This window comes from Protomyctophum parallelum (assembly GCF_964188405.1).
Source record: "Protomyctophum parallelum genome assembly, chromosome: 6".
Lineage (NCBI taxonomy): Eukaryota > Metazoa > Chordata > Actinopteri > Myctophiformes > Myctophidae > Protomyctophum > Protomyctophum parallelum.
In genome coordinates this window covers 3340636-3365388 of record NC_139701.1, presented here as the reverse complement: position 1 = coordinate 3365388, position 24753 = coordinate 3340636, and the positions used below count along the sequence as shown (strand labels likewise).

The window sequence follows — 24753 nt, the reverse complement described above, 5'->3', positions numbered from 1 at the left end:
AGCAGAATGGGGGGTGGGGGGTGGAGCGGGGTAGGGTGGTGTCGGTGGAAAGCGGTAGTGGTCTGGCTGCCAGTGGCATTGGTGAGGAACTTCTTTTCCTAGCCCATTCTGACCTGAGATCAGATTCATACAAGGTTTCCACAGGACACACACTGGTCTGATTAACCCATTCTGACCTGAGATCAGATTCTAAAAATGTCAGTCGTTCTTCGATTTTTTTCAAAAATAGCAGACCTACAAGCTCGTATCGCGCCACTCGGTGGCGCGATATGAGCTTGTGGATCTGCTATTTTTCAATAGCTAAAGCATAACATGATGCCAACACCAAAATGGGTGCCCGTTCAGAATGGGCTAGACTAAAAGGGTGCCGGGAACTATAAAAGAGGCTTGACTGGTTCCAAGGGGAGAACACACATGGTAGCACTTCCCCCTATATACCCCACCCTGCAGGCCTAACAACGCATAGTTAAGTCGCAGCCTTAAGAGTGGTGTGTGTCATGCCAATGCAATTCTGTGGTCAGCGGCTTGGAGCAACACAACAAAGGACTTGAAAGACCACTCACAAAGTCAATGTTGTCATCATTACAGCTCGGTCATGCCATAATGCTCATTCTAAAAACCACCGGCCCCTTGTATAAAATCCGAGATCTCTGGAGTCAATTGGAATTCCTCTGCTTAAATGTTCTGTCTGGACAATTTAAATTTCAACCAGAGGGAGAAAGCAAAGATATTGTAATGTTGCTGACAAGGGCTTGTCTGCTTAGTGAAAGTAAAATTAACTGGAGATGGGGGAAAAAATAAATATAAAAGGGATTTCCTGTCATCGAATGTTATCAGGTCAAAAAAATATATAATCTCCGAAAATGAAGGGAGCCAATGGCTTGTGATTGGTTTGTTGGGGCAGTGGCAGAAGGCAAATAACATATTGGTTGCTCCTTATGCTATTTCAGGAATGCCATTTCTAATGGGCTCCGGTAGCGAGGAAGTCAAACAAGAAATGTTTCACTCTGTGCGAGGCAAAACTTTTCTTTTGTGAGTGAGGCGTTTTCAAGGCATTGTGTGTGTGGTATTCTTCTATGCGTCGGGTAGACGATTTATTTCCATAAGTATGAGAATGTGGAGGTGGGGTTACTTACTTGATATTCTCCAGTCGGCTGGAGTCAGGTTTCAGTGTCGTAGAGTGCTTCACCATTTTGTACATCGTGATGGACCAGGAAGATGAGATTGAGCTGTCAAAACACAATAATGGCACAGTTTATACATGAAGATAAATGACCCGAGGAAAATGAGAGACGGAGAAATAAGAGACAGAGGGAGTGAGGGACAGAGACATAGAGGTGGGGGGAGGGAGGGAAAAAAAAAGATAAACTGTTAATTTGTCTTTAACTATTAAAGACGAGTGCCTTGGAGTTTCCACTCGCCGACAGACTAATCCAATAAGCATCTATTGTTTCTGCCGGACTCAGACGGACCGACTGGCGCCAAATTAGTGTCATTCTATATCAATAAGAGCGTGGAGATGCATTAAAGTCCATCAGAAACCCAGCCACACACACAACCGTCTGGCATGTCAGGGGGCAATGGGAAAGTGAGGGGGGGGGGGGGGGGGGGGGGGGGGGGGAGGGAAACTGGAGACCCTCTTGTTGTACAAAACAACTGCATATCGTTTTATGCACATAGTGAAATATTAGGATGTAAAAGGCTCGAGGAACTGGTATATTTTCTTGGGTAGACAGACAGACAGACAGACAGACAGACAGACAGACAGACAGACAGACAGACAGACAGACAGACAGACAGACAGACAGACAGACAGACAGACAGACAGACAGACAGAAAGAAAGAAAGAAAGAAAGAAAGAAGAAAGGAAAGAAAGAAAGAAAGAAAGAAAGAAGAGAGGTGGGTACGAGCGATAGAAAAAGCTAAAGAGAGTAAAGAATCAAGAAAGAATGGAAAGGAAAAAAAAGATTATTCACATGGCTTGTATTTTCTTGATTTAATATTGTATTAAATCCGAAGAGAGTGAGAGTGAAACACATCAGGCTGAGAAAAGATACTACTACAAGGTTTTATTTGCTCTCACCTTAAAAATCAATAGCTAAATGTAGAGACTTGTAGAGGCTGAATGGGCAAAGCAGGAGCCTCACCAAATAAGTGCATTCAAAAGCATTTATTCTGGAACAAACAAGTCTCTGACAAGTAACTGACTGCATGCACTGCAGAGTGCAGTGTACACACTCAGAACCACACCGTGCTAGCCAGCCATGCAACCATACTGTAGCATCTGGGAATACCTACTGTAGATATCTCATAGGAGGAGCAAATACAGGGATATTGAAATATAATGTACACATTACAACCGTCCTCAGCTGTGTACATTAACCAATTTCCGTTCCTATTTGGGCAGGTCATTACACACAAAATACACATACTGTAGGTGTACTTTTGAACTTAACTACAGTATCTAGTAACTAGATGTACTATTTTTGAAGTGCGACGCCATTGTACGACAAAAAACTAAAATTGGCAATAAATCTTGTGTAGTAAAGAAACTGCAAATACACAAAAAACTAAAAAACAAAACCAAAATCTCTGCAGGGAAGCATATTGATTCAAATGCTTGTTCAAGCCAGCCCTGTTGGATAAAGCATTTCGATCATGGTATTATGTTTATCCTTGGAAAAACAAAATAAATAAATGTAAAAGCGGCGTTGCCGCAGTATGAGGCCATGGGATAAATGCCTGGACCAGAGGCACGGCCCGTTCAACTCAACGCTCACCAACACACAAAGATTCCCTGCATTCTGTCCAACTTTCTGCTATGAAAGGGATGTCAGACAGGGATCAATACATCACTCTAGTCTCCCACTGATCAACTGGTGGAACCGCTCACAATAACACACAGAAATAAGATCATGATGATGACGAAGAAGAAAGAAGATGAAAGGTAGGAAGGAGGAGACAAAAATAATCCTTTTATATATCAAACACACACGGATGCGGTGCTTGTTTTCACAGCCATCAGCCATTATTTCCATCAGCCTCCTCCGTACGGTACGAGTCAGACAGACAGACAGTGGGGAAGGAGGGAGCTAGGTGATGTGTAGGGGGGGGGGGGGGGACCATGTTGAAAGGGCAGGACGGGGTGAGGACTTTTTGAACAGAATAAATCCCTTTACCACAGCCTGCAGTGGTGGACATGGATCCAATGAGACAGAGGAGGGGGACACAGGGCTTTAAAGAGACCTAGCAGCATGGCACATGTTCCCGCCCCCACCCGACACGCTGTGTCGGCCCCCCCCCCAGGGAACCCTGGTTACCTTGCTCTGCAAGAGCAGAGCTGCTGCCCCTGCTATGTCTCTCTCTCTCTCTCTCTCTCTCTCTCTCTCTGAATCATCACCGCAAGCCATGCAGAAGCACCTTGCCACAGTGGGACCGAGGAGAAAGCTTTTTCCGAAGTGGAGTGTGTGTGTGTGTGTGTCTGTGTGTACGTGTGTGTGTGTGTGTGTGTGTGTGTGTGTGTACGTGTGTGTGTGTGTACGTGTGTGTGTGTGTGCGTGCGTGTGTGCGTGCAACATGCTGAACTCCGGGTGAACCGGCATAGGGTGGATGAAATATTGAAGGTGCAGATGGAGCTGTCCGGATGACAAGAACTCCTCGCGACGTGTCATGCTCCAGGAGGCCGTGCGCTGAAGCCTTCTCAGGCATACTAATGGCTCCCCCCCCCCCCCCCCCCCCCAGCACCACCACCACCACCACTCATTAGTTCCATGTTCCACCTCCATAGAGCTAATTACCCCTGTGTGCCCCTCAGAGACACCGAGAGAGACGGGGAGGGGGTTGGTGCTGAAAGCCACAGCCTGCGGCCCGCTGAATGCTTCTGTGGCATTTAGCCACTTAAACCCTATATACTCCGTCCAGCGGAGTCCCCCAGGGCTCCATCCTAGTTTTTTTGCTCTACAATCACATCGCTGACATGTCGTGAGCTGCTTTGTATAGATCGGCAATTCTTTCCCCCCAAGAATAGGGAGGCTAGCGTTCAAGTTGTTAAGGCCAGTTTCAGCCAGAAGATTTTTTTTTTTTTTTTTTAAGAAAATAAATTGAGAGATGAGAGTGGGAGGGACGAAGATGACCAGCAGTCACATATTAAGGAAAAAAACTACAGCGTCATTTTTTGGAGCGCTCTCATTCTTCCGAGCCCTTCAGAAAGAGAGTGTTTGTGTCAAAGTGTTGCTTCTGGCCAGGCAGGCGTGAGCTGAGCTCTAGAGACGAGGAGCTAATGGCGCGTGGAGTGAGTCACACAGTGCCAGATTCAAAAAGCATTGTTATTTAAGTTTTTCTCCTTCATACTGTATGCTGCCGTTTTCCTACAATTACAATTACAATTTAGGCATTTAGCAGACGTTCTTAAGCAAGAACAAAAGCATGGGAATACATCACATAAAAGCATCTATCATGAAACATGCGTAAGCTAAGAAAGTACTGTAAGTCCTGCCTTGCTTCCTCTGCGCTCCTCTCTCCCTCTCTGTCATCGACAAAGGACAAAGCCAATTTGTCGAGAAACGCAGGTCACGGGTTGTGTGTGAAGGAACCTTGCTCCTGGAGCATTCCCTGAGATGCCCCCTGAGATGCCCTTTTTTCCACTGTGCTTTGTGTTTTCACTTTCAATAAGTTGCTAAAACAGTAAAAACAGTAAAAACAGCATGGGAGCGTTCATGGCACGTCTGCAGCGCTGCAATGCCCAGGCCAGGTCGCCGCTGCAAATCCTCCTTCCTGTGGCATATTATAGCCGTGGTCTGCTGCTGCTACAATACATCAGCTTCTCGTGGGGGTCACGGTTCTATCCTCTCAGGTCACTGCCATGGGGGGTCACTGCCATGGGGGATCCCCGCCGTCAGCTCCGGCACAGACGCATTTTTCATGCAAATAATTTGCGGTGGCGGGATGTGGCGTGATTGGAAAACAACAAAGAGCCAATTTGGAAAGGGAAAACATATTCCTTTGCGTTGGCTGACGGGAGCATTCGCTGAGACAGGTATAGAAACCGTAGAATAATGACTTGGTATATATTTGAATAACGTTATAGCTTGTCTTCAATTATTTTTAACCAGAAGGGGTTTTTCCCCCATCTCTTTCCATTCTATTACCACGCAGATATCTCAACGGCCATATTTAGATCTTTACCGTGAGCGAGAGAGAGAGCCTGCTGTGGTCAGCTGGTGGTCTGCTGCTCTAAAGGAGACACATTGTGGACTCAAACCGTCCCTCGCCAGCAGGCTTTCAATGTCAGCTCAGCGCTCACGGGGGAGGTCACCACGTCTACAGTATAGATATCAGCCATTAAGCTGGATAATGACCACGCCGCCCGAACAAACATCGCCCGTCCTCCGTTAGCACAGGGCGGGGCAAAGCAATAGATGGCGAGTCTAAAGGCTGGGACTACTCGCCCCGTCTGAGAAACACCACCTGCCATTTCTTTTTTCTCTTTTCCTCCCAGAGAGGAGGTGAGACTCCCCCAGGCCCAGTTCCTCTCAGCCCCCTCGGATGGAGTGCAAGATAATAATGTCAGGAGCAGTAAATAATTGCATGCTTCAATGGCACATATGTCAATATAATATGCTGCATGTCCTTCACCCCCCGATGGTCCTTGACCAAACAGAGACGTTTGCTTTCTGCCTCTTCCTGACAGCGTCCTGTGCTATTTACCGCTGAAGGAGACATACATACGTGCACAGTCACACACACACACGCACACACACACACACACACACACACACACACACACTCGCGCACACGCACACGCACGCACACACACACAACACACACACACAACACACACACATGCGCACACACACACACACACATACACACACACACACACACACACACACACACACACACACACACACACACACACACACACACACACGCTCCCCCCTTGTAGCATTTCTGTAGACTTAGATAGCATCTGATACAGACTTATAGCATGTTATGTAGACAGCACTATAATTGCATTGTATATAGTCATAGCACGCCATAGTACATATGTATAGCATAGTAGTATAGATGTATAGTTTATATGTATAGTCTCATAATATAGATATTCCACTGTTACTTTCTTAGCTTACGCATGTTTTATGATAAATGCTTTTATGTGATGTATTCCCATGCTTTTGTTCTTGCTTATTGTAAATCGCTCTGGATTAAGAGCGTCTGCTAAATGCCTACATTGTAAATTGTAACACACACACACACACATGCACACACACACACACACACACACACACACACACACACACACACACACACACACACACACACACACACACGCCCACACTCCCACGCTGATACAGAGAAGAACTCAACAATCTCGGCTACAATCTGCACGTTGCCATCTTATCTATCGCTGTACAGTACAATGTACACCGCCCGTCCGGGAGAGAATTTCATATTTTCTTGTGAAACGACAAACGACAACAAAGAGGTAGGCATTGATTGGGCTATACCTCTGACTGGATGGCACACATTCATTTACAGTCAAAATGAGAATACTTCAAGGGAAATATTACACAATGAGAACACACTTATAAACAGAGGCTCACTCAGTTAGTGAGAGGCAATGTGACAATGTGATGCTCCAGACATTATCTTTGGGTGCAAAAAATATAATATATAAATACATATAATATCACTGAAAACATTCTCAGCACATTGTAGCATCAGTCTGACCTGTTGTACACCAGTCTGACCTGTTACACCAGTCTGACCTGTACACCAGTCTGACCTGTACACCAGTCTGACCTGTACACCAGTCTGACCTGTACACCAGTCTGACCTGTACACCAGTCTGACCTGTACACCAGTCTGACCTGTACACCAGTCTGACCTGTACACCAGTCTGACCTGTACACCAGTCTGACCTGTACACCAGTCTGACCTGTACACCAGTCTGACCTGTACACCCAGTCTGACCTGTACACCAGTCTGACCTGTACACCAGTCTGACCTGTACACCAGTCTGACCTGTACACCAGTCTGACCTGTACACCAGTCTGACCTGTACACCAGTCTGACCTGTACACCAGTCTGACCTGTACACCAGTCTGACCTGTACACCAGTCTGACCTGTACACCAGTCTGACCTGTACACCAGTCTGACCTGTACACCAGTCTGACCTGTACACCAGTCTGACCTGTACACCAGTCTGACCTGTACACCAGTCTGACCTGTTACACCAGTCTGACCTGTACACCAGTCTGACCTGTACACCAGTCTGACCTGTACACCAGTCTGACCTGTACACCAGTCTGACCTGTACACCAGTCTGACCTGTACACCAGTCTGACCTGTACACCAGTCTGACCTGTACACCAGTCTGACCTGTACACCAGTCTGACCTGTACACCAGTCTGACCTGTACACCAGTCTGACCTGTACACCCAGTCTGACCTGTACACCAGTCTGACCTGTACACCAGTCTGACCTGTACACCAGTCTGACCTGTACACCAGTCTGACCTGTACACCAGTCTGACCTGTACACCAGTCTGACCTGTACACCAACCAGTCTGACCTGTACACCAGTCTGACCTGTACACCAACCAGTCTGACCTGTACACCAGTCTGACCTGTACACCAACCAGTCTGACCTGTACACCAGTCTGACCTGTTACACCAGTCTGACCTGTTACACCAGTCTGACCTGTACACCAGTCTGACCTGTACACCAGTCTGACCTGTACACCAGTCTGACCTGTACACCAGTCTGACCTGTACACCAACCAGTCTGACCTGTACACCAGTCTGACCTGTACACCAACCAGTCTGACCTGTACACCAGTCTGACCTGTTACACCAGTCTGACCTGTTACACCAGTCTGACCTGTACACCAGTCTGACCTGTACACCAGTCTGACCTGTACACCAGTCTGACCTGTACACCAGTCTGACCTGTACACCAGTCTGACCTGTACACCAGTCTGACCTGTACACCAGTCTGACCTGTACACCAGTCTGACCTGTACACCAGTCTGACCTGTAAACCAGTCTGACCTGTACACCAGTCTGACCTGTACACCAGTCTGACCTGTACACCAGTCTGACCTGTTACACCAGTCTGACCTGTACACCAGTCTGACCTGTACACCAGTCTGACCTGTACACCAGTCTGACCTGTACACCCAGTCTGACCTGTACACCCAGTCTGACCTGTACACCAACCAGTCTGACCTGTACACCAGTCTGACCTGTTACACCAGTCTGACCTGTTACACCAGTCTGACCTGTACACCAGTCTGACCTGTACACCAGTCTGACCTGTTACACCAGTCTGACCTGTACACCAGTCTGACCTGTACACCAGTCTGACCTGTACACCAGTCCCTTCTCATTCTCTCCCCCCCCCCCCCCCCCCCCCCCCTCATTCTCAGGACGAGAGAAAAACCAAACAGAACCAAGCAAAACAATAGCGATAACGTACCATGATGATGAGGTGACGGGTCCTATGAAGCTCCATATGAAGTGATTGTCCACTCTCAGCCACACCTACAATGGAAGACAAAGAAAAGCAAACCCTTCAGTTCTGTCACAACACACAGAGGCATCCCCATAATAATAACCCCGCGTTCCGCAGACCAAATATTAACAGAAGGAAATTAATCCTGGGCCAAAAACATAACCTTATGACCCCCCGACACTGAGCAGACAATTTTCATTCAATAATCAACTAAAAAATCTCCCACAAGAGTTGAACATTAACATGGTTAACGCAAAACAATTGGAAGGAAGGACCCCGAGTAGTCCGGCCTGCTCGCCCGGTTCCTTAACTCAAACATAGCCATTAATCTCTAGCGTAAAAGGCTTTTCCTGCACTGCCTCTCTTTAAGAGAGCATTTACAAACAAGAGGTCACTGGAGGGTCTTTGAGCAGAGAGGTATTAATGTGGCTGTGTGTCTCCACACCAACCCCCCCCCCCCCCCCCCCCCCCCCCCCCCCCAAAACCACAGACAGCGTTATGTCTTTCAAAATGGACATAAAAAATGTAACAGCTGCCCATCCATTCCAGGCAGAGGAGCTCAAATGTTTTGGTGTAGCCTCCCCCGGGACGGAGACATAAGACACGACGCAGGAGGAGTGATGAGTGGGCCGTCTGTTCAGAACAGAAAACCCACTCATCATCACAGGGTGGGTCAGGTAAAAAGCCCCACACAGCGCCAAGCGTCTGGGGTTTTACATTCTTCATTTGCATGGTGGTATTAACCCATTTTGGGGCGGGCACCCCTTTTGGTGTTAGAGCATTACGTTATGCTTTAGCTATTGAAAAATAGCAGATCTACAAGCTCAAAAAATTGCAGACCTACAAGCTCGTAGCGCGCCACCGAGTGGCGCGCTACGAGCTTGTAGGTCTGCAATTTTTTGAAAAAATCGAAGAACGACTGACAGAGAAACATAGCTTTTCCAGAAAAACTGTCATTTTCAAACAGACATTTTTTTTTAATCTGATCTCAGGTCAGAATGGTTAATCTAGAACAGCGGGTTCTCAAACATTTTCATGTCATGGACTCTCAAATTTAAATCCATTTGGCCCGTTGGACCGCCAGCCTGAAAAGTATTTGTGCGCTATAGCCACTAAGGACCCCCAATTTGTCAGCATTTACCAAAATGTCTAAAAGAATTGCCGAAAATATTAAATAAGGCAAAAGTGTTTCAACTGCTCCTCCCCCGGACGGACCCCACATTGAAAAACGATGGTGATCAAGAAGAACTCACGCTTTCTTTGTGCCGTAGCTCCTGTAGTCGATGGCCGCCGAGACGCCCACCACGATGGCGGGGAGGAGGTACCCGGAGACGTAGTAGTACTTCTTCCGGGAGTATTCGCTCTCGAAGACCTCCACCAGCATGAGGTACAGCTGGACGCCCTCCAGACACATCCAGGAGAACGAGGCCAGGAAGAAGAAATGCAGGATCCCGGCGATGATGGAACATCCGATCTACAAACAGACCAATTTACAATGTAGGCATTTAGCAGACGCTCTTAATCCAGAGCGACTTACATTAAGCCATAACAAAAAGCATGGGAATACATCACATATATAAAAAGTTATTATCATGAAACATGCATAAGCTAAGAACGTAACAGTGGAGTATCTATGTAAACTACACATAAATATTATATTATATATTATACATGTGTACTATAAAGTGCTATGACTACATGAACTGCAATTCTAGTGCTGTCTACATAACATGCTATAAGTCTGTTTAAAATACTATCTAAGTCTACATAAAGTGCTATATTTAAAATACTATCTAAGTCTACATAAAGTGCTATCTAACGGGCTAGTGCTACGGGCCATGGTGGAGTCTGAAGAGGTGGGTTTTCAGACTATACGGCGGAAGATTGGGAGTGAGCAGGGCTTCATGATTTGGCTGGTTAAAACAATAATGAGCTTTTAAAAATAGATTTGGGCACAAATTTAAATTGGAAATGTTTGGAATTGCTGCTCTGGGACGAATATGATTTTCTTTTAAAGGACAACTTTAGTTTTTTTCAACCAAGGTTCATGTTTTAGGTTGAAACTAAAACGTGAGGTTAATTTTCTTTCATTTTCTGCTTTCTTTTGTTTTAGGGACAAACTGACATATTGAGCCTATACACACAGTATAAGCCTTCCCCCAGTAGGCTACCTTCACATTCAGTAGATCCTGTGATCTTCTGTGGCCAGATGTAATTTCCTGGGGTTTATTAGGACTATAGTAAATAATAAATAAATAAATCGCCATCAAATTTGGTAAAAAAATACATATTTAGCCCCATGCTCGAATGCCCCCGCCCCCCTGTCAAAAAGAGCTAAAATCCCTAAAACGAAAGAAAGCAGCAAATGAAAGAAAATTAACACTCACCTTTTAGTTTCTCTAATAACAACCTAAAACATGAACCTTGGTTGAAAAAAACTAAAGTTGTCCTTTAAACTCACTTTGCCTGTCACTTTGCCACTCGATCCGTCATTCCCTTTATGCATTGCTCGTGTGGATCACAGTTCCCACCCTTGCACGCTAAACTGGCATTCTCAAACAAAGTAATTTGAAGCTTTACACGACTTAAAGAAAATAACCAAGGCCAATTAAAGGTCATTGAGCCGTTAGACCACTGTGTGTGGCGTCCTGTGTTCAACAGTAGATGGAGAGTGTCTCCAACCACAGTAAATATTAGGGTATGATATGGATGATTCTGTGCAATGATGAGGAGTCCGAGTCCCCAGCTGGTGTTTGTTAGCTAAATCCTGCATTATAAAACCTGATTCCATGGTCCAAATAGATGAAACTATTAATAACAACATTGGGGAACAGAGCTTTGAGGCTACAGTAAGTGGTGGTACTGTACTCTAAGCCAAAGTGAACATATTAAAAGCCACTTTCTATTCTACCCTCATCTCAAGCAATCATCTCAATCTTTTGAAATCCCACTGAAAAGAGTGCATTGTTGTATTTTCAAGTACTGCACTTTCCACTGTAATTTAATGCAGTTCAGTCAAATTGCATTAATAATACGATACAGCCTCCACAAAGCCTCCGTTTAAGTCCCGGTCAAACTTTGCCTACAATACGGTAGCAATTTAAACAATACAATCTATTGTGAGGTTTATTGCTGTATCGACCCATTAAAATGTCTAAAAGTAGCAGATACAAGCTGTACATCTGCTATTAACAGAAAAAGAAAATAAATAAAGTGTGCAAGAACCACTGATTTAGAAGGCATTCGTAGAATCAGCCCCTATTTAGCCAACCACCCGCCCCTATTTGGCAATTAGCATGTGCATCGAATCTCTCTCCACGACACAAGACAATACTCCACCACAGAATCTGAGCTAGCCATTCATGCAGTGCCATTAAAGTGACAGAGGATAAAAGGAGCTATCAAGTGAGCGTCATGGCCCTTTCTTTAGTAATCAATATAGATGATGCTCCCTGACTCGCGTCATGTCAGGAACGGGAAGGGTTTCGAAACAAACAACACACAGAGACTCATCAATTTCACATCAGAAAGGACAGCTCCTTTGTTTTGTTGTGGGGGGGAATAGGGGGTAGGGAATAAATCAAAATCCAAGATCAATAGAGCCGCTTACCCTGGGTTCCGTCATATCGATACCAATTAGAAATATTAACTCGGCGATGAAGAGATTGATGCACAGGTTCTTGTGGATGGTGTTGCGGTCGCTCTGCAGCCCCCGGAAGAAGCAGAAGGTGAAGATGCTGACGGCGAGGCAGACGAGGGACACCACGATGCCCACGCGGGTGATGACACCCAGGAGCAACTCGTGCACTCCGTCTTTACCCTGCAAGGGGGGGGGGAGGGGGGGGATGAAGGATGGACCAAATTAATACGCTGGTTTGTCAATAGGAAGAATTGAGGGTTTCCTGGCGCGCCCACTTGTCAGGCCGCCGTGCTTCGGCTGTGGAAACATTGCCGTTGTATTTCACGGAAAGAGGCGCCTGGAAGTAACTGATGGGCGCCGCCGTTAATCAAAGGTGCCGAGAGGTCCATCCCTTCAGATGACACTGATCAGCTGAGTGATGGAGGACACAAGGCACGGCGAGGAATTTAAAGCAGGGCTGGCTGCGCCGGCTGCGGTTCAAATGAGATACAGTACAGTACAGTGCACTGTAGGTATGGTTGGTATAGGTTAAAATGCTAATAGCAAAATGATCTTGACAATGACTCATATTAAAAATGGAAAAATGTATCATCATGCTACAACACTACTATGAACCAGAGGATGACGATGTTTTATGTATTTGAGTCCTGGTACCACTGTAAATGCTATTTTATAATCAAATGTCCAAACATCTACATATTATTAAGCACATATTCATGTGCTTGTGCACATACTGTACATTTGGGTTCCTGGTGTGCATATTAACACATTGATGGCACGACCCAGTCTGTTTGTGGGCTGCCTAGGTCAGAAATGTAATAAATACTCTGTTACAAGTATAAGGCCTGTATTCAACATTTGAATAAGTATAAGGTATTGGAAAAACGGCGGGAGGATTAGTGGCTATGGCTGTTTTTAGCCCACAGAGTGATTTTTCGTGCAAAACAAATGGTTGCAATGGATTCAGAATGATGAAAACCCCCCAGTTTGAGCCCTCACATGATACCTAAAGCAGAATGAAAATGTGTACATTCTGCCTGCATTTAGGTCGTTATTAAAATGGTACCCCAACGTTCAGCAGCTGTCACAGATTCTCCTTTTAGGGAAACTGAATTTCAGTCTTTGTGAGACGTGTTACTAGACACTTTACAAACACATTGGTGAAGAAATGTATTGGTAAGGAATTTATTCCCAGATGTTATTAATATCCCTCGACTAAAAAAGCTACAGAAACACAGAAACAGCCCGGCGAGAAAATAACTGAATCGAAGGGATATAGAGGCATGCGAGAATGCATAATCTGATGGTGGTATTTCCAGCCAACAAAATGTAATTCAAAGACCTCAGAGACCTACAATATATTAACGTGTTGAGCATGAGTATAATATGTCTTCACACTTTAGTACATTAGACAGCCTTTGACCCGATCTGTAGATATGGAAACACTTTGGAAGCAATTTCATACTTTGTAGCTGGAATAGTGGCCCCAACCCCTAACACTAATCCACCCCGTAGTGCACTGCTGGGACTGCTGAACCTTATTTTAAAATCTTTGAAACCTTGCGCACGTGTCCTTTGAGTGGAATAAGACTGATTCTCAAACCTTCTTATTATTTATTTCAAAGACGCCCAGTCTGATATTCATTAGGCCACAGACGCACGTTCATGTGATACATTTTCATCTCTAGTGGGACCCCACAATCTACAATGTAAAATCCTCGAGAGTTGACTTTCCTCTGAGGATCTATTTGGTCCATTTAGTTCTTAACTAGCAATCATTCAGTCGAGGGCCTCCTGGAACCCCCTCAAGGACCCCTGGTGGAGAGGGGGACCCCTGGGGAACCAGAGGAATATAAGCCACAGCAGTCAAGATGCATGCAAATAAGACAGAGGTGAACATGAATCCCTGAAGCCAACGTACCGAGATTTCCCGGTGCGCCATGAGGATGGCAAAGTTGGTGAGGTGGCTACAGGAGCAGGAGGTGTGCGTCTTATTGGAGTCCAGGAGCTTGCAGCCCTGCGTGGACCAGTATCCCATCATACTCCTCTCGGAATAATTCCAGAAGGAGCAATTGGAGTTGAAGTAGTTCTCCATCTGCAGATAACAAGAGATATGGTTAAGTGTCCAAATAATTGACTGTCTGAAATTGAGCTGGGGGTAGATGCAGAACACCGAGGCCATTTACCCCCTGCTCACACAAAGTATTCCTCCCGTACTACCGATATGGATGAGGGTTTCTTTTTCATTTCTTTCAGTTCAGAGCTCTTATAAAGCAATTCATAATGTTGTATCTCATTTGGCACATGCTTTGCCACATCAAGCGAGGCGTCGTTGGGGTATTTGAGGGCCTTAATAATAACAGAGAGGCGGTAATTGTTTGACGGCATATCGCCGGAATTGCACAATTTCTCTGGTAAAGAAATTGAGTCACGCACGGCCCTCTGGGAACTCTCGTGACAACTCTAAAAGACGGAAGATAATTGGTGCTCCAAGTAATTTCATCCTAGATTGTACCGCTAATCTAGGAGTTAATTTCCCCGCCTTCTATAAAAGAAAATGGGTATCATTTATATCCACAATGTTGATTAAAGAATTAGTTTTCATTAAGAATTCACTTAGGTTCTAAAGACTCCTTTAATTTGATGTTCAATGACTTAAATAAACTGCTGCCTGACCTCGCCAGACATTTACAATTCAAATGGACTCCGTCTACTGCGGCTGTGCTCTCCTGGTGATTTTTAATACGACCTCTCCATTAGTTTTTGGACAGAGGCGTGGGTGGTGGCGGTGGGGGGGGGGGGGGAAGGGCACAGAGGCGGGGTGGTGGCGGTGGGGGGGGGGGAAGGGCACAGAGGCGGGGTGGTGGCGGTGGCGGTGGGGGGGGGGGGGGGGGAAGGGCACTCACGTCGATGTGCTCCAGGGTGAAGATCACCGGGTCGTTGATGAACACACGGCTGGACTCCTTGTTGATGGAGGCGGCGATGATGTCAGAGTTGACGGCGACCGTCACGTTGCGCCCGTAGGCGTCGTTGGCCATCCTGATGGTGGCGTTCTCCGTGCCCAGGAACTGACCCAGGTTCTTGTACAGCACGAAGACCAGCTTGGCCACTCCTTGAAGAGAGAGAGGGATGAAGACGGACGGGCATAACATGTTTTTCTTTCTTTTAGATTTTACGAATGCTTTTCGGAATCAGTAGTTCCACTTCCACCACCCACAAATTGCTATGTATTTGGCCGTGGTCCCCCTAACTGAAAATGTCTTGTGACAGGGACCCCCATATGAGAAAAAGATTTTTCAAAAATGTTCAATGTTCAATGTTCAATGTTTGGTGTGCCCCAGGGGGGCAGTCAGACAGATATTTTGTGAAGCCTGAAACTCCTGAAAGTTCATATAATGGCCTGTTGTGGCGCTGTCACATGGACCCAGAAAAACCCATAGCCCCATAGAAGTCCATGTATTTGGGCCCAACTTCACCTAGACTGTATTACCTTAATAAACATGGTCATGAATACTTTCTGCTTCCAGTCACTAGTTTAAAGTCTCATTTCTAATGTCATAATATTCTTTTTGGAAAATTATGGTCCCATTTATAAAATAAATGACCATAAAGTCGCGCATGTTCTGAGGGGCGTGGCTACCGTTACAGTCTATGATCGGGATTCCCCTCCCACTCGAGTCAAAATAAAAACCAACGGAGAAGAAGGGGGGAAGTCCCGCCTCGTTGTCTGGGCAGCCAATGGCCAGCTGGGCCCAAACGGAGCCAGCCAATGGCCAGCTGGGCCCAAACGGATCTAGAAAGATGGCGACTTACAGTGCAGGAATAACAGGCTTCATTTTACGTCCATGTTAGACCCGGGGAACGCTTTGTCCATATTTTTTTACAGTCTATGGTGTGCCCAAGGCACACCAAACAACCAACAACCAACCAACCACATTCTAAATTGCAAGGTATTCATATCCATTTAAAAAAAAGAAGAAAGATATTCTATAGCATGCTATCACTGACACTCTTATCACTCTGTAAAAGTGTAAATAAAAAGTTTAACCACTTAAGCCCCATTTCATACTGAACATACAAATGTTCTAAAACAGTGATATGGTGATATGACGAGTTATTATATTGTAGAATTATTAATTTGTCTTTTTTTGTGATAGGAAAAAAAAAGTCAACATTAACCCATTTTGGGGCGGGAACCCCTTTTGGTGTTAGCATTATGTTATGCTTTAGCTATTGAAAAATAGCAGATCTACAAGCTCATAGCGCGCTACGAGCTTGTAGGTCTGCTATTTTTGAAAGATAAAAAAAAACGACTGACATAGAAACATAGCTTTTTATCAGAAAACTGTCAGGATGTAGAAGACAAAAATGGATTAACATTTCAAATTGTACTGGTGTTGTGTTGGACTACTAGACGAGGCTGAACGACAGCAGATGAGCCCAAACACGCAACTAATCGATACTCTGCCGTGTAAAAGATTCATCACAGCTGCTGAAAAGCTGTGAAAATACAAGAACCGTTTCAATGGCTGGGGGGGAGGGGGGGGGGGGGGGGTAGGATAGCAGAGAGCGAGAGAGAGAGAGAGAGAGAGTGAACACTTTTAAGTGGGGCCTGTCATTTTTCTGCCAATATCAGAGCTCAGGGTTTCAGAGATCAAATCCTTTGAGGTGCTCCCTAACTAACAGTGGCGGTGTGAGTAATCACGCCGCATTGTCGGCTTTGACAGGCAGCATTGACAGGCCTGTTTGACAGACTGTTCGCCTTTTCATAGGACACATGTGGAAAGGGAACAGAAATGAAAGAAGACAACCCTCCACACTTTTCACCACCGCGCCCCCACACAGAAAACACCTTTGTTGAATTGAGAAGTTATGTATTTTTTTTTTTTTCTTCCATCCTTCCTTCCTCAAAGTTGGTGTTGTGACTTTATATATTGTCAATTATTACTTCCATGAGAGGAGGAGAGGTGGTGGAGTTAGCTGCTTTAGCGGACAGTTTGAGGCTCCAATGGAGTTAAGAGGTTTCGTCCAAAGCATTTTTTACTACTTTCCATTGATTCAATATTTTCAAAACAACACACAGACATAAATGGTGTTAAATACCACTGATTCATGTAAAGAAAAATCTAAAAAATTGAGTTAGGAGGTTTCCCCACCGACAGCAAACGTTATGCTATTGTTGAATAGCCAACGCTAATGTCTAAAATGACACAGATGCTTCCCCGGTTTCGACTCGGTTTCGGTTATACAAGGGGGCTTACCGTTACGACTGTTGAGTTTGACGGTGTTGGCAGACAGCTGGATGGAGATGCCACTTCGGCCGGCTGCCGGAAACTTGAAATCCTGCACCTGCCCGTCCGTGCTCAGAACATAAACATCCAGGACTGGTTTGGTTCAGTGGTGATGGGGGGGTGATGAGGGGGAGACAGGGAGAGAAGAAGGTGTAGGATGAGAACCAAGAGGATTATAGAGGCAGAGAGAGAGAGAGAGAGAGAGAGAGAGAGAGAGAGAGAAAGACAGCCAGACAGACAGAGAGAGATATGACAGTTTTTACAGCATGTTTGACTTGAGCAAAAGGTCATGACATGAAAATGAAAGAGTGTTTATTCCGAGACCTTCTCGCTTTACATTCCTAACTCACAACTGATGTTGCGTACAGAGTACAGACACGTGGCTGCAATTTAAAAAGGTGAATCCAGGCAAAAAACTATGAGCTAAGGAACTAAAATGTCAGCGGCAAGGTGATCCTTTCATCCCCCAAAAAGGTTGGATTTTTGCGAGATAAAAACTTGACATTTGTTTAAATCAGGCCTGGGAAATGAAAAAGTCACATCCTCACTGAGCTAGGGTGAAAAGAAAAAAAAATAAACTAAAAAGTAAGGGAATGAGGCAGTGGATAAACAATGTTTGTACTTTTTATAAGCCTCTCCACAGCGGGCTAATGTTCACATTAATGTATAGAGTTACAAGGTCCAGACACACACATTTATAAACTAAGCACTCGCAATCACAGAATCCAGTCTCTTTAATTGTCGTAGATTCATCACTGTGTCAGTGAGAGACTCGTTAAACCTAATATCCTTTTATTCCCCCCCCCCCCCCCCCTCCCCCCACATTCCCCTGAGGTTGAAACACACACACACATACGAAAACAACGTTCCTTTTCTCATGCAGAGTGGCCTCGTTTTTCCCTTCCGAGGGGCTCCTCTCTCGATTAATTTTCGCCGTGCACAAATGGCACAGTCGCACAGTCGCTTGTCATTCGTTTTGCTGCACTTTATCCCATTTTGGGGGCGGAAACCCTTTTTGGTGTTATTGGCATTACGTTATGCTTTAGATATTGAAAAATAGCAGATCTACAAGCTCATAGCGCGCAACCGAGTGGCGCGCTATGAGCTTGTAGGTCTGCTATTTTTGAAAAATCAAAGAACGACTGACATAGAAACATAGCTTTATCAGAAACCTTCAGGATGTAGAAGACATTTTTAGAAGGTCAAAGCGGGTTAATTTTCGCCGTGCACAAACACAGTACAGTTTGCACAGTCGCTTGTCATTCGCTTGCTGCACTTACTGATATTGTCAGCAGGAACTTTGACGATGGCGGGCTCCATGAGGTTGTCGGCGAGGACAAACGCCCCTTCCTCCAAGGTGTCCAGCAGCATGGTGGCGGCGTGCGTCTGCTCCGTGCTGTTCATGTCACGCCACGACTTCAGCGCCTCTGGTCGCAGGAGGTTGTCCACTGTGTCCACAATGGCCTGGTTCCACCACAAAGGAGACAGAGGAGACATATGAGTGATTGTGAAACGCTTATGAAATGGTGAAAAATAGAACAGAATAGCTGCAAGCATTAATATAAGGGGGGGAAGGGGGGGCCAAGCAGTGAGCGCAACACGCCACGTATAGCGACAGCATGCGGTCAATCAATCGGCCAGCCTGTGCTTTATGTCTGCTGATAATAAACATACAACGTGTTGTGATGTTAAAGAGAAAGCATTTGTGAGCCGTTCGCCTCTTTTGTGAACAATACTCAATGGCTTCAAAGTTTTAATGTACAAACCCTTCTTATGCTGGGAGTTTAGATATTGGTCCATACATTGTGCATAGGATGTTTTTGTACAGATTGCTCAAACACCCTAGGGGGCGAGCAGGGATTTCTTTTTCATAAAATTCATCAACATTTAAGAGGTGGAGCTCACATTCGTTCCTCATGAGGAATTGCCTTGCCAGCGGATAGTGTGCGATACGAGGCTGGCCAAGAAGCCGGGCTAATGAGATATGCCTGTTAAAAAGTTGGATATTTTAGTCCACCCACCATATGGCCAGTCGGGGTAAGATTTATGTCCAGCAGATATATACCAGTCAATACGTTTTATTAAAAGTGAAAAGTGAAAAATAGTAATAAAACTAAAAACTTCATCGGGTCATAAGAGGCTTCAATTATTGATGTAAAAAACTTTTCTTCAACAGGGAGTTTAGATATTGGTCCATAGATTGTGTGTAGGAAATGTCATGCAGTATAGCGATCTTTCATCAATACAAAAATGGCAGACAATCATACATGTAGGTCAGTGGAGAGATATTGTTATTATATATATAAGTTCCATGGCTGTACGGTAGTTTAACCCATTCTGACCGGGCACCCATTTTGGTGTCGGCATCATGTTATGCTTTATCTATTCTAAAATAGCAGATCTACAAGCTCATATCGCGCCACCGAGTGGCGCGATACGAGCTTGTAGGTCTGCTATTTTTTGAAAAATCGAAGAACGACTGACATTTTTAGAATCTGATCTCGGGTCAGAAGGGGTTAATCAGACCAGTGTGTGTCCAGCGGAAACCTCGTTATGAATCTGATCTCAGGTCAGAATGGGTTAAAATAGTGCAAGAGATTGCTTGTTCAAAGTTTGTGTGTCGTGCATCGCCCCCCTTTGGCCAAACAGGGTACGCCATTTGTACGTAATTTGCCATTACCCTCTACCATACCAATAATAACCAAACAAATGGATATACAATAGGGTGCCTAGGCACTGCATGCTTGGCCCCCTAAGGAAAAAAAAGTAAAAGGTTTGTCGAGATCCGTCACTGTGACAAAGCAAACCATCATGGATATTGTCTGCTGGTGTATGACGGCAGGGAACAGGGCACAGAATGACTGCATGACTGCAATGGCTATATAATACTGTATGTACAGTACGTAATGTAGCCCGTTTTGATGCTCAATAACGTAATGTAGCCCGTTTTGAGGCTCAATAACGTAATGTAGCCCGTTTTGAGGCTCAATAACGTAACGTAGCCCGTTTTGATGCTCAATAGTGATGACCAAGACTGAACCTATTCCCTTCATCCCAGCACCCCTGGAGATGGGAGGGATTCAGTGTCCTGCCCAGCACAGGGACACGTCATCAGAGCAGACATCTGGGGGTCAAGGGGCATTGCCACTGAGAGGTTCCAGTTACAGGAACAATCCCTTTAACTGAAGGGGGCCACGCTGCTAACAGGAGCAGAAAACCACCAGACAGGAGGGTATAAATGTTTCCAATCCCATTTAGGAGAGCAAGGGGGAAACGCACGATTATCGAATCTGATCTCCTCTGGTCTCCTCGGCCTCGCTCATGCAGACATTTTCTCTACCGAGCCCCAAGTTCGCCCCGGCTAAACCAGCAAGTGGATAAAATGGGGACAGGGCCCAGACAGACATCGCTGGTATTTCCTCAGGAAATAATCAAATCAATGTGTCTAATAGAGTAATCAATGTCAGGGGGACGGCGGGGGGGGGGGGACGGCGGGGGGGGAGTGGTGGAGGGGAATGGAGGGCGGTGGTGGTCGGCAGGGCTAATGCGTAGTTGCATCAAATTTGGCGGATGTCAGATACCGCTGACTCAACGACCGCCATTCGTTCCAGCTCCCCCCTCTCATACTGTCATTAGTCGCATAAATACTGTCATCTGCATCGACCCGCTACCCCCTATACCCAACACACCCCCCTCACATCCACCCCTCACACCCACCCTCCGCCCCCCTACCCCACGCACCCCCCTCACACCCACCCCTCACACCCCCCTCACACCCACCCGCTGCCCCCCTACCCAACACACCCCCCTCACACCCACCCCTCACACCCCCCCTCACACCCACCCGCTGCCCCCTACCCCACGCACCCCCCTCACACCCACCCCTCACACCCCCCCTCACACCCACCCGCTGCCCCCTACCCCACGCACCCCCCTCACACCCACCCCTCACACCCCCCCTCACACCCACCCGCTGCCCCCTACCCCACGCACCCCCCCTCACACCCACCCCTCACACCCCCCCTCACACCCACCCTCCGCCCCCCTACCCCACGCACCCCCCTCACACCCACCCCTGCTCCCACCCGCTGCCCCATACCCCACACACCCCCCTCACACCCACCCCCTTCACACCCCCCCCCCCCCCCCCTGCACCCCCCTCACAACCACCCCTGCACCCCCCTCACACACCCCCCCCCCCCCCCCTGCTCCCACCAAACACCACCAAACACCAGAGATCCACAAACACATGTAATGCCGATGACACTGCAAACAAAACGACACGCCAAAAAACTGATGTGACATTCTGGGGGGATTCTTATCTGGGGGGATTCTGGGGGATTGGAAAAAAGAAGACATTTTTTTTTACCTTTCTTTTCTCGTCTTTTATGAGCACACGGCTGTCTACGGGCTAATTAGCTGAACCATTTTAATACCCTCCCAGTGGAGAGATCAGGATGGTGAGGGGGGGAGGGGAGGGGGGGGGGGGGTGACATTGGTGGCAGGTGGAGGACACAGATCTCCCTAATGGCTGAGATCTACGGCCAAAGCCTGGGCCTGATAGTCTAGGACGCATTAGATAGAGGGAGGAAGGGCCAGAGCAGAGAGAGAGAGAGAGAGAGAGAGAGAGAGCCAACGGCTTGACCCGACTCACCCTATTAACCAGGTAGAACTATGAGATTTATGACTCTTGATTTATTAAACATAAATGAAAACCAGTGTCCTCGTGAAAAGCATGCGCTGCGGGTTTGCTTTCACATGTGGTTGAAAAAGGTCAGCCAGCGGTCCGCGGGGAGACGACGGTCTCACTAAATCAAAAGGGAAGTGGACTGCACGAGACCCTAGTATTCAGAAGGGTTTTCAGTTTAGTATATCTGTGTATATTGATATTCATTCATGGCAGATCTCCAGCACCTACAACAATAACAACAACAACACAGCAGCAACAACAACATAGTCTTGGAACAGAAAAGCACAGCCAATGAATAATGAGCTCAATGTAATCATGTTTTGTTTTTTAAGTCTATAGCGCTGTGAAGTGAATTCACACGCGTACATTCTTGAACATGGAATTGGAGGAAAAACAAGATGGGGGGGGGGGGGGGGGGGGGGGGGGGGGAATGAACTAAAAACAAATAAAAAACCACCGCTGAAACCACAAACAGAGGAAATAACTAAACCAAAACACACACATATATACTTTCATGAAAGAAAGCCACATTTTGGTAATTGCAGATGACTCTCTTCGACTTTGAAAGCACTTCGGGACACAACTGTGGTTCGTAAGAAAGCCATTACTTAACCCATTCTGACCTGAGATCAGATTAAAAAAAAATGTCAATTACATCCTGACGTTTCATTATTAACCCATTCTGACCTGAGATCAGATTCTAAAAGTGTCTTCGATTTTTTTCAAAAAATAGCAGACCTACAAGCTCGTATCGCGCCACTCGGTGGCGCGATATGAGCTTGTAGATCTGCTATTTTTCAATAGCTAAAGCATAACATGATGCTAAACACCAAAATGGGTGCCCGTTCAGAATGGGTTAAGAAAAAAACAGATAAAGAAAAGGACAGCACAGGATCCGAGACAGAGCAGAGAGGGTACATGCTGCTGAGCTTTGGGGCAGGAGGGGGGGGGTGGGGGGGGGGGGGGGGGCATATATAAATATATATAGCAGAGGGTATGAAGGTGGGTAGGGCAGCAAGCACGGTGGAACAGTTCAGATAGCAGTAGCTCCAATAGTAATACCTTCATGTATGCCCTGCATGTCCTTTCTCGTTTTTGAAGCTTTTCGTTATAGAAAAAGGGGAAAGAAAAGATGAAACAGTGGGAGACAAACAATTAGCAAAAAATTCACACAAGCTTGAGCATAAAGCTTTTTTTTCCAGAGTTGTGTTATGACTGACTGCCTGGCTGGCTCATGGCGGGCTGGCTGGCGCGACTGTGCCAATCACTGTTCTCTCTCCGAACGCCTCCAGTGCTGCCCGGCGAGCCTACCTTGAGGTAGAAGAACAAAAGCACACTGGCGCCGTTTCACTGACATGCTGCATTTCTCTCCTCTCTCTCTCTCTCCGAGCCTCTCGACACATCACAGAACTATTAACCTTGGCAGGGGCAAATTATGGCAATTACCTCAAATGTACAAATACCGCCATGAATAACAGATCTCTCTCGCTGCATGTCAGAGTCTGAAATAAAAGTAAGTGACTTTTTGTGTTTTTTGCTTCTGTCCGTCTCGTGGCCTCTGCCCCCCTTCTCGACTTTGAGGAGGAAAAGGAGACGCGGACGCAGACTTCACGCCAGGAACAAAAAATACGAAACATTTAATAATGTAGTTATATTATTCGTTATTATTCCCTCTTGTGCTTGGGCTTACTTAAAAGCATGAACACATCTGCAAACGTCCAATAACCTCAACTAAAAGATCCAGCGGCCGACCTCGGGAGCTAAATCAGTTAGAGAAATGCCAGTAGTAATCATCTTAATAAGGTGCAGCGAGATGATGAAGAGGAAGACCTTCTGTGGGAGGGCAGGGGAGACGTCAGGGTTCATTTCAGGGGGAACAGAGAGAGAGAGTGAGAGAGGGCAGGGGAGACGTCAGGGTTCATTTCAGGGGGGAACAGAGAGAGAGAGTGAGAGAGCAAAAGGACAGAGACAGACGATGAAGACGTTCATACCTTGTTGAAGCTGCGTCCGGCGGAGTCCTTCTCGCTGGGCCGGAGCTCCTGCAGCTGGGCGTCCAGGATGTCCACCAGCTGCTCCATGAGACGCACAGACGAGCTGACGTCCCCGGCGAAGATGGGCCCTTTGGTGTGCTTGGCCAGCTCGTTGCCAGGTTGGCAGCGTTCTCACCGCTGCGGATCTGCCAAGCCAAGGTGAGATGACAGGGTATTAATGTGTGCTCAAAGTAACCGCAACAGGAGCAGTGATGCAAAGGTTAATCGCACTAATTGATTTGATCGATTTAACCCATTTAGACCCGATTTAAAAACATTCACTTTGAAAGAATATATATCAAAGATTTGCGCCACATTTTTACGATTTTTCAAAAATAGCAGACCTACAAGCTCGTAGCTTGAGCTTGTAGATCTGCTATTTTTCAATAGCTAAATTATAACATGTTTAAAACAACAAAAGGGGTTCCCGCCCAAATGGGTTAATCTTCTTGATTATGTAATTAATTGAAAATGTAATAGAGTAGAATAATTGCTAATGAAATAATGGTTAGTTGTATCCGTATAAACTGGAATAAGTAATAGAGATACAGCCAAATAAAACAGTGTCGGCGCATTATTATCTTCTT

General features: G+C 46.1%; 1 protein-coding gene across 1 annotated transcript in view; it reads right to left on the bottom strand.

The window, feature by feature from the left end:
* Positions 1–24753, bottom strand: part of adgrl2a (adhesion G protein-coupled receptor L2a) — a 113105-nt gene that overhangs the window by 12225 nt on the left and 76127 nt on the right. The window contains 14 exon segments of the mRNA XM_083768050.1: positions 1137–1207; positions 1209–1229; positions 8480–8490; positions 8493–8540; positions 8543–8544; positions 9769–9989; positions 12126–12335; positions 14077–14250; positions 15062–15267; positions 17417–17539; positions 18727–18910; positions 23199–23237; positions 24128–24279; positions 24282–24312. Coding sequence (XP_083624176.1) covers positions 1137–1207; positions 1209–1229; positions 8480–8490; positions 8493–8540; positions 8543–8544; positions 9769–9989; positions 12126–12335; positions 14077–14250; positions 15062–15267; positions 17417–17539; positions 18727–18910; positions 23199–23237; positions 24128–24279; positions 24282–24312 — 1493 coding nt within the window.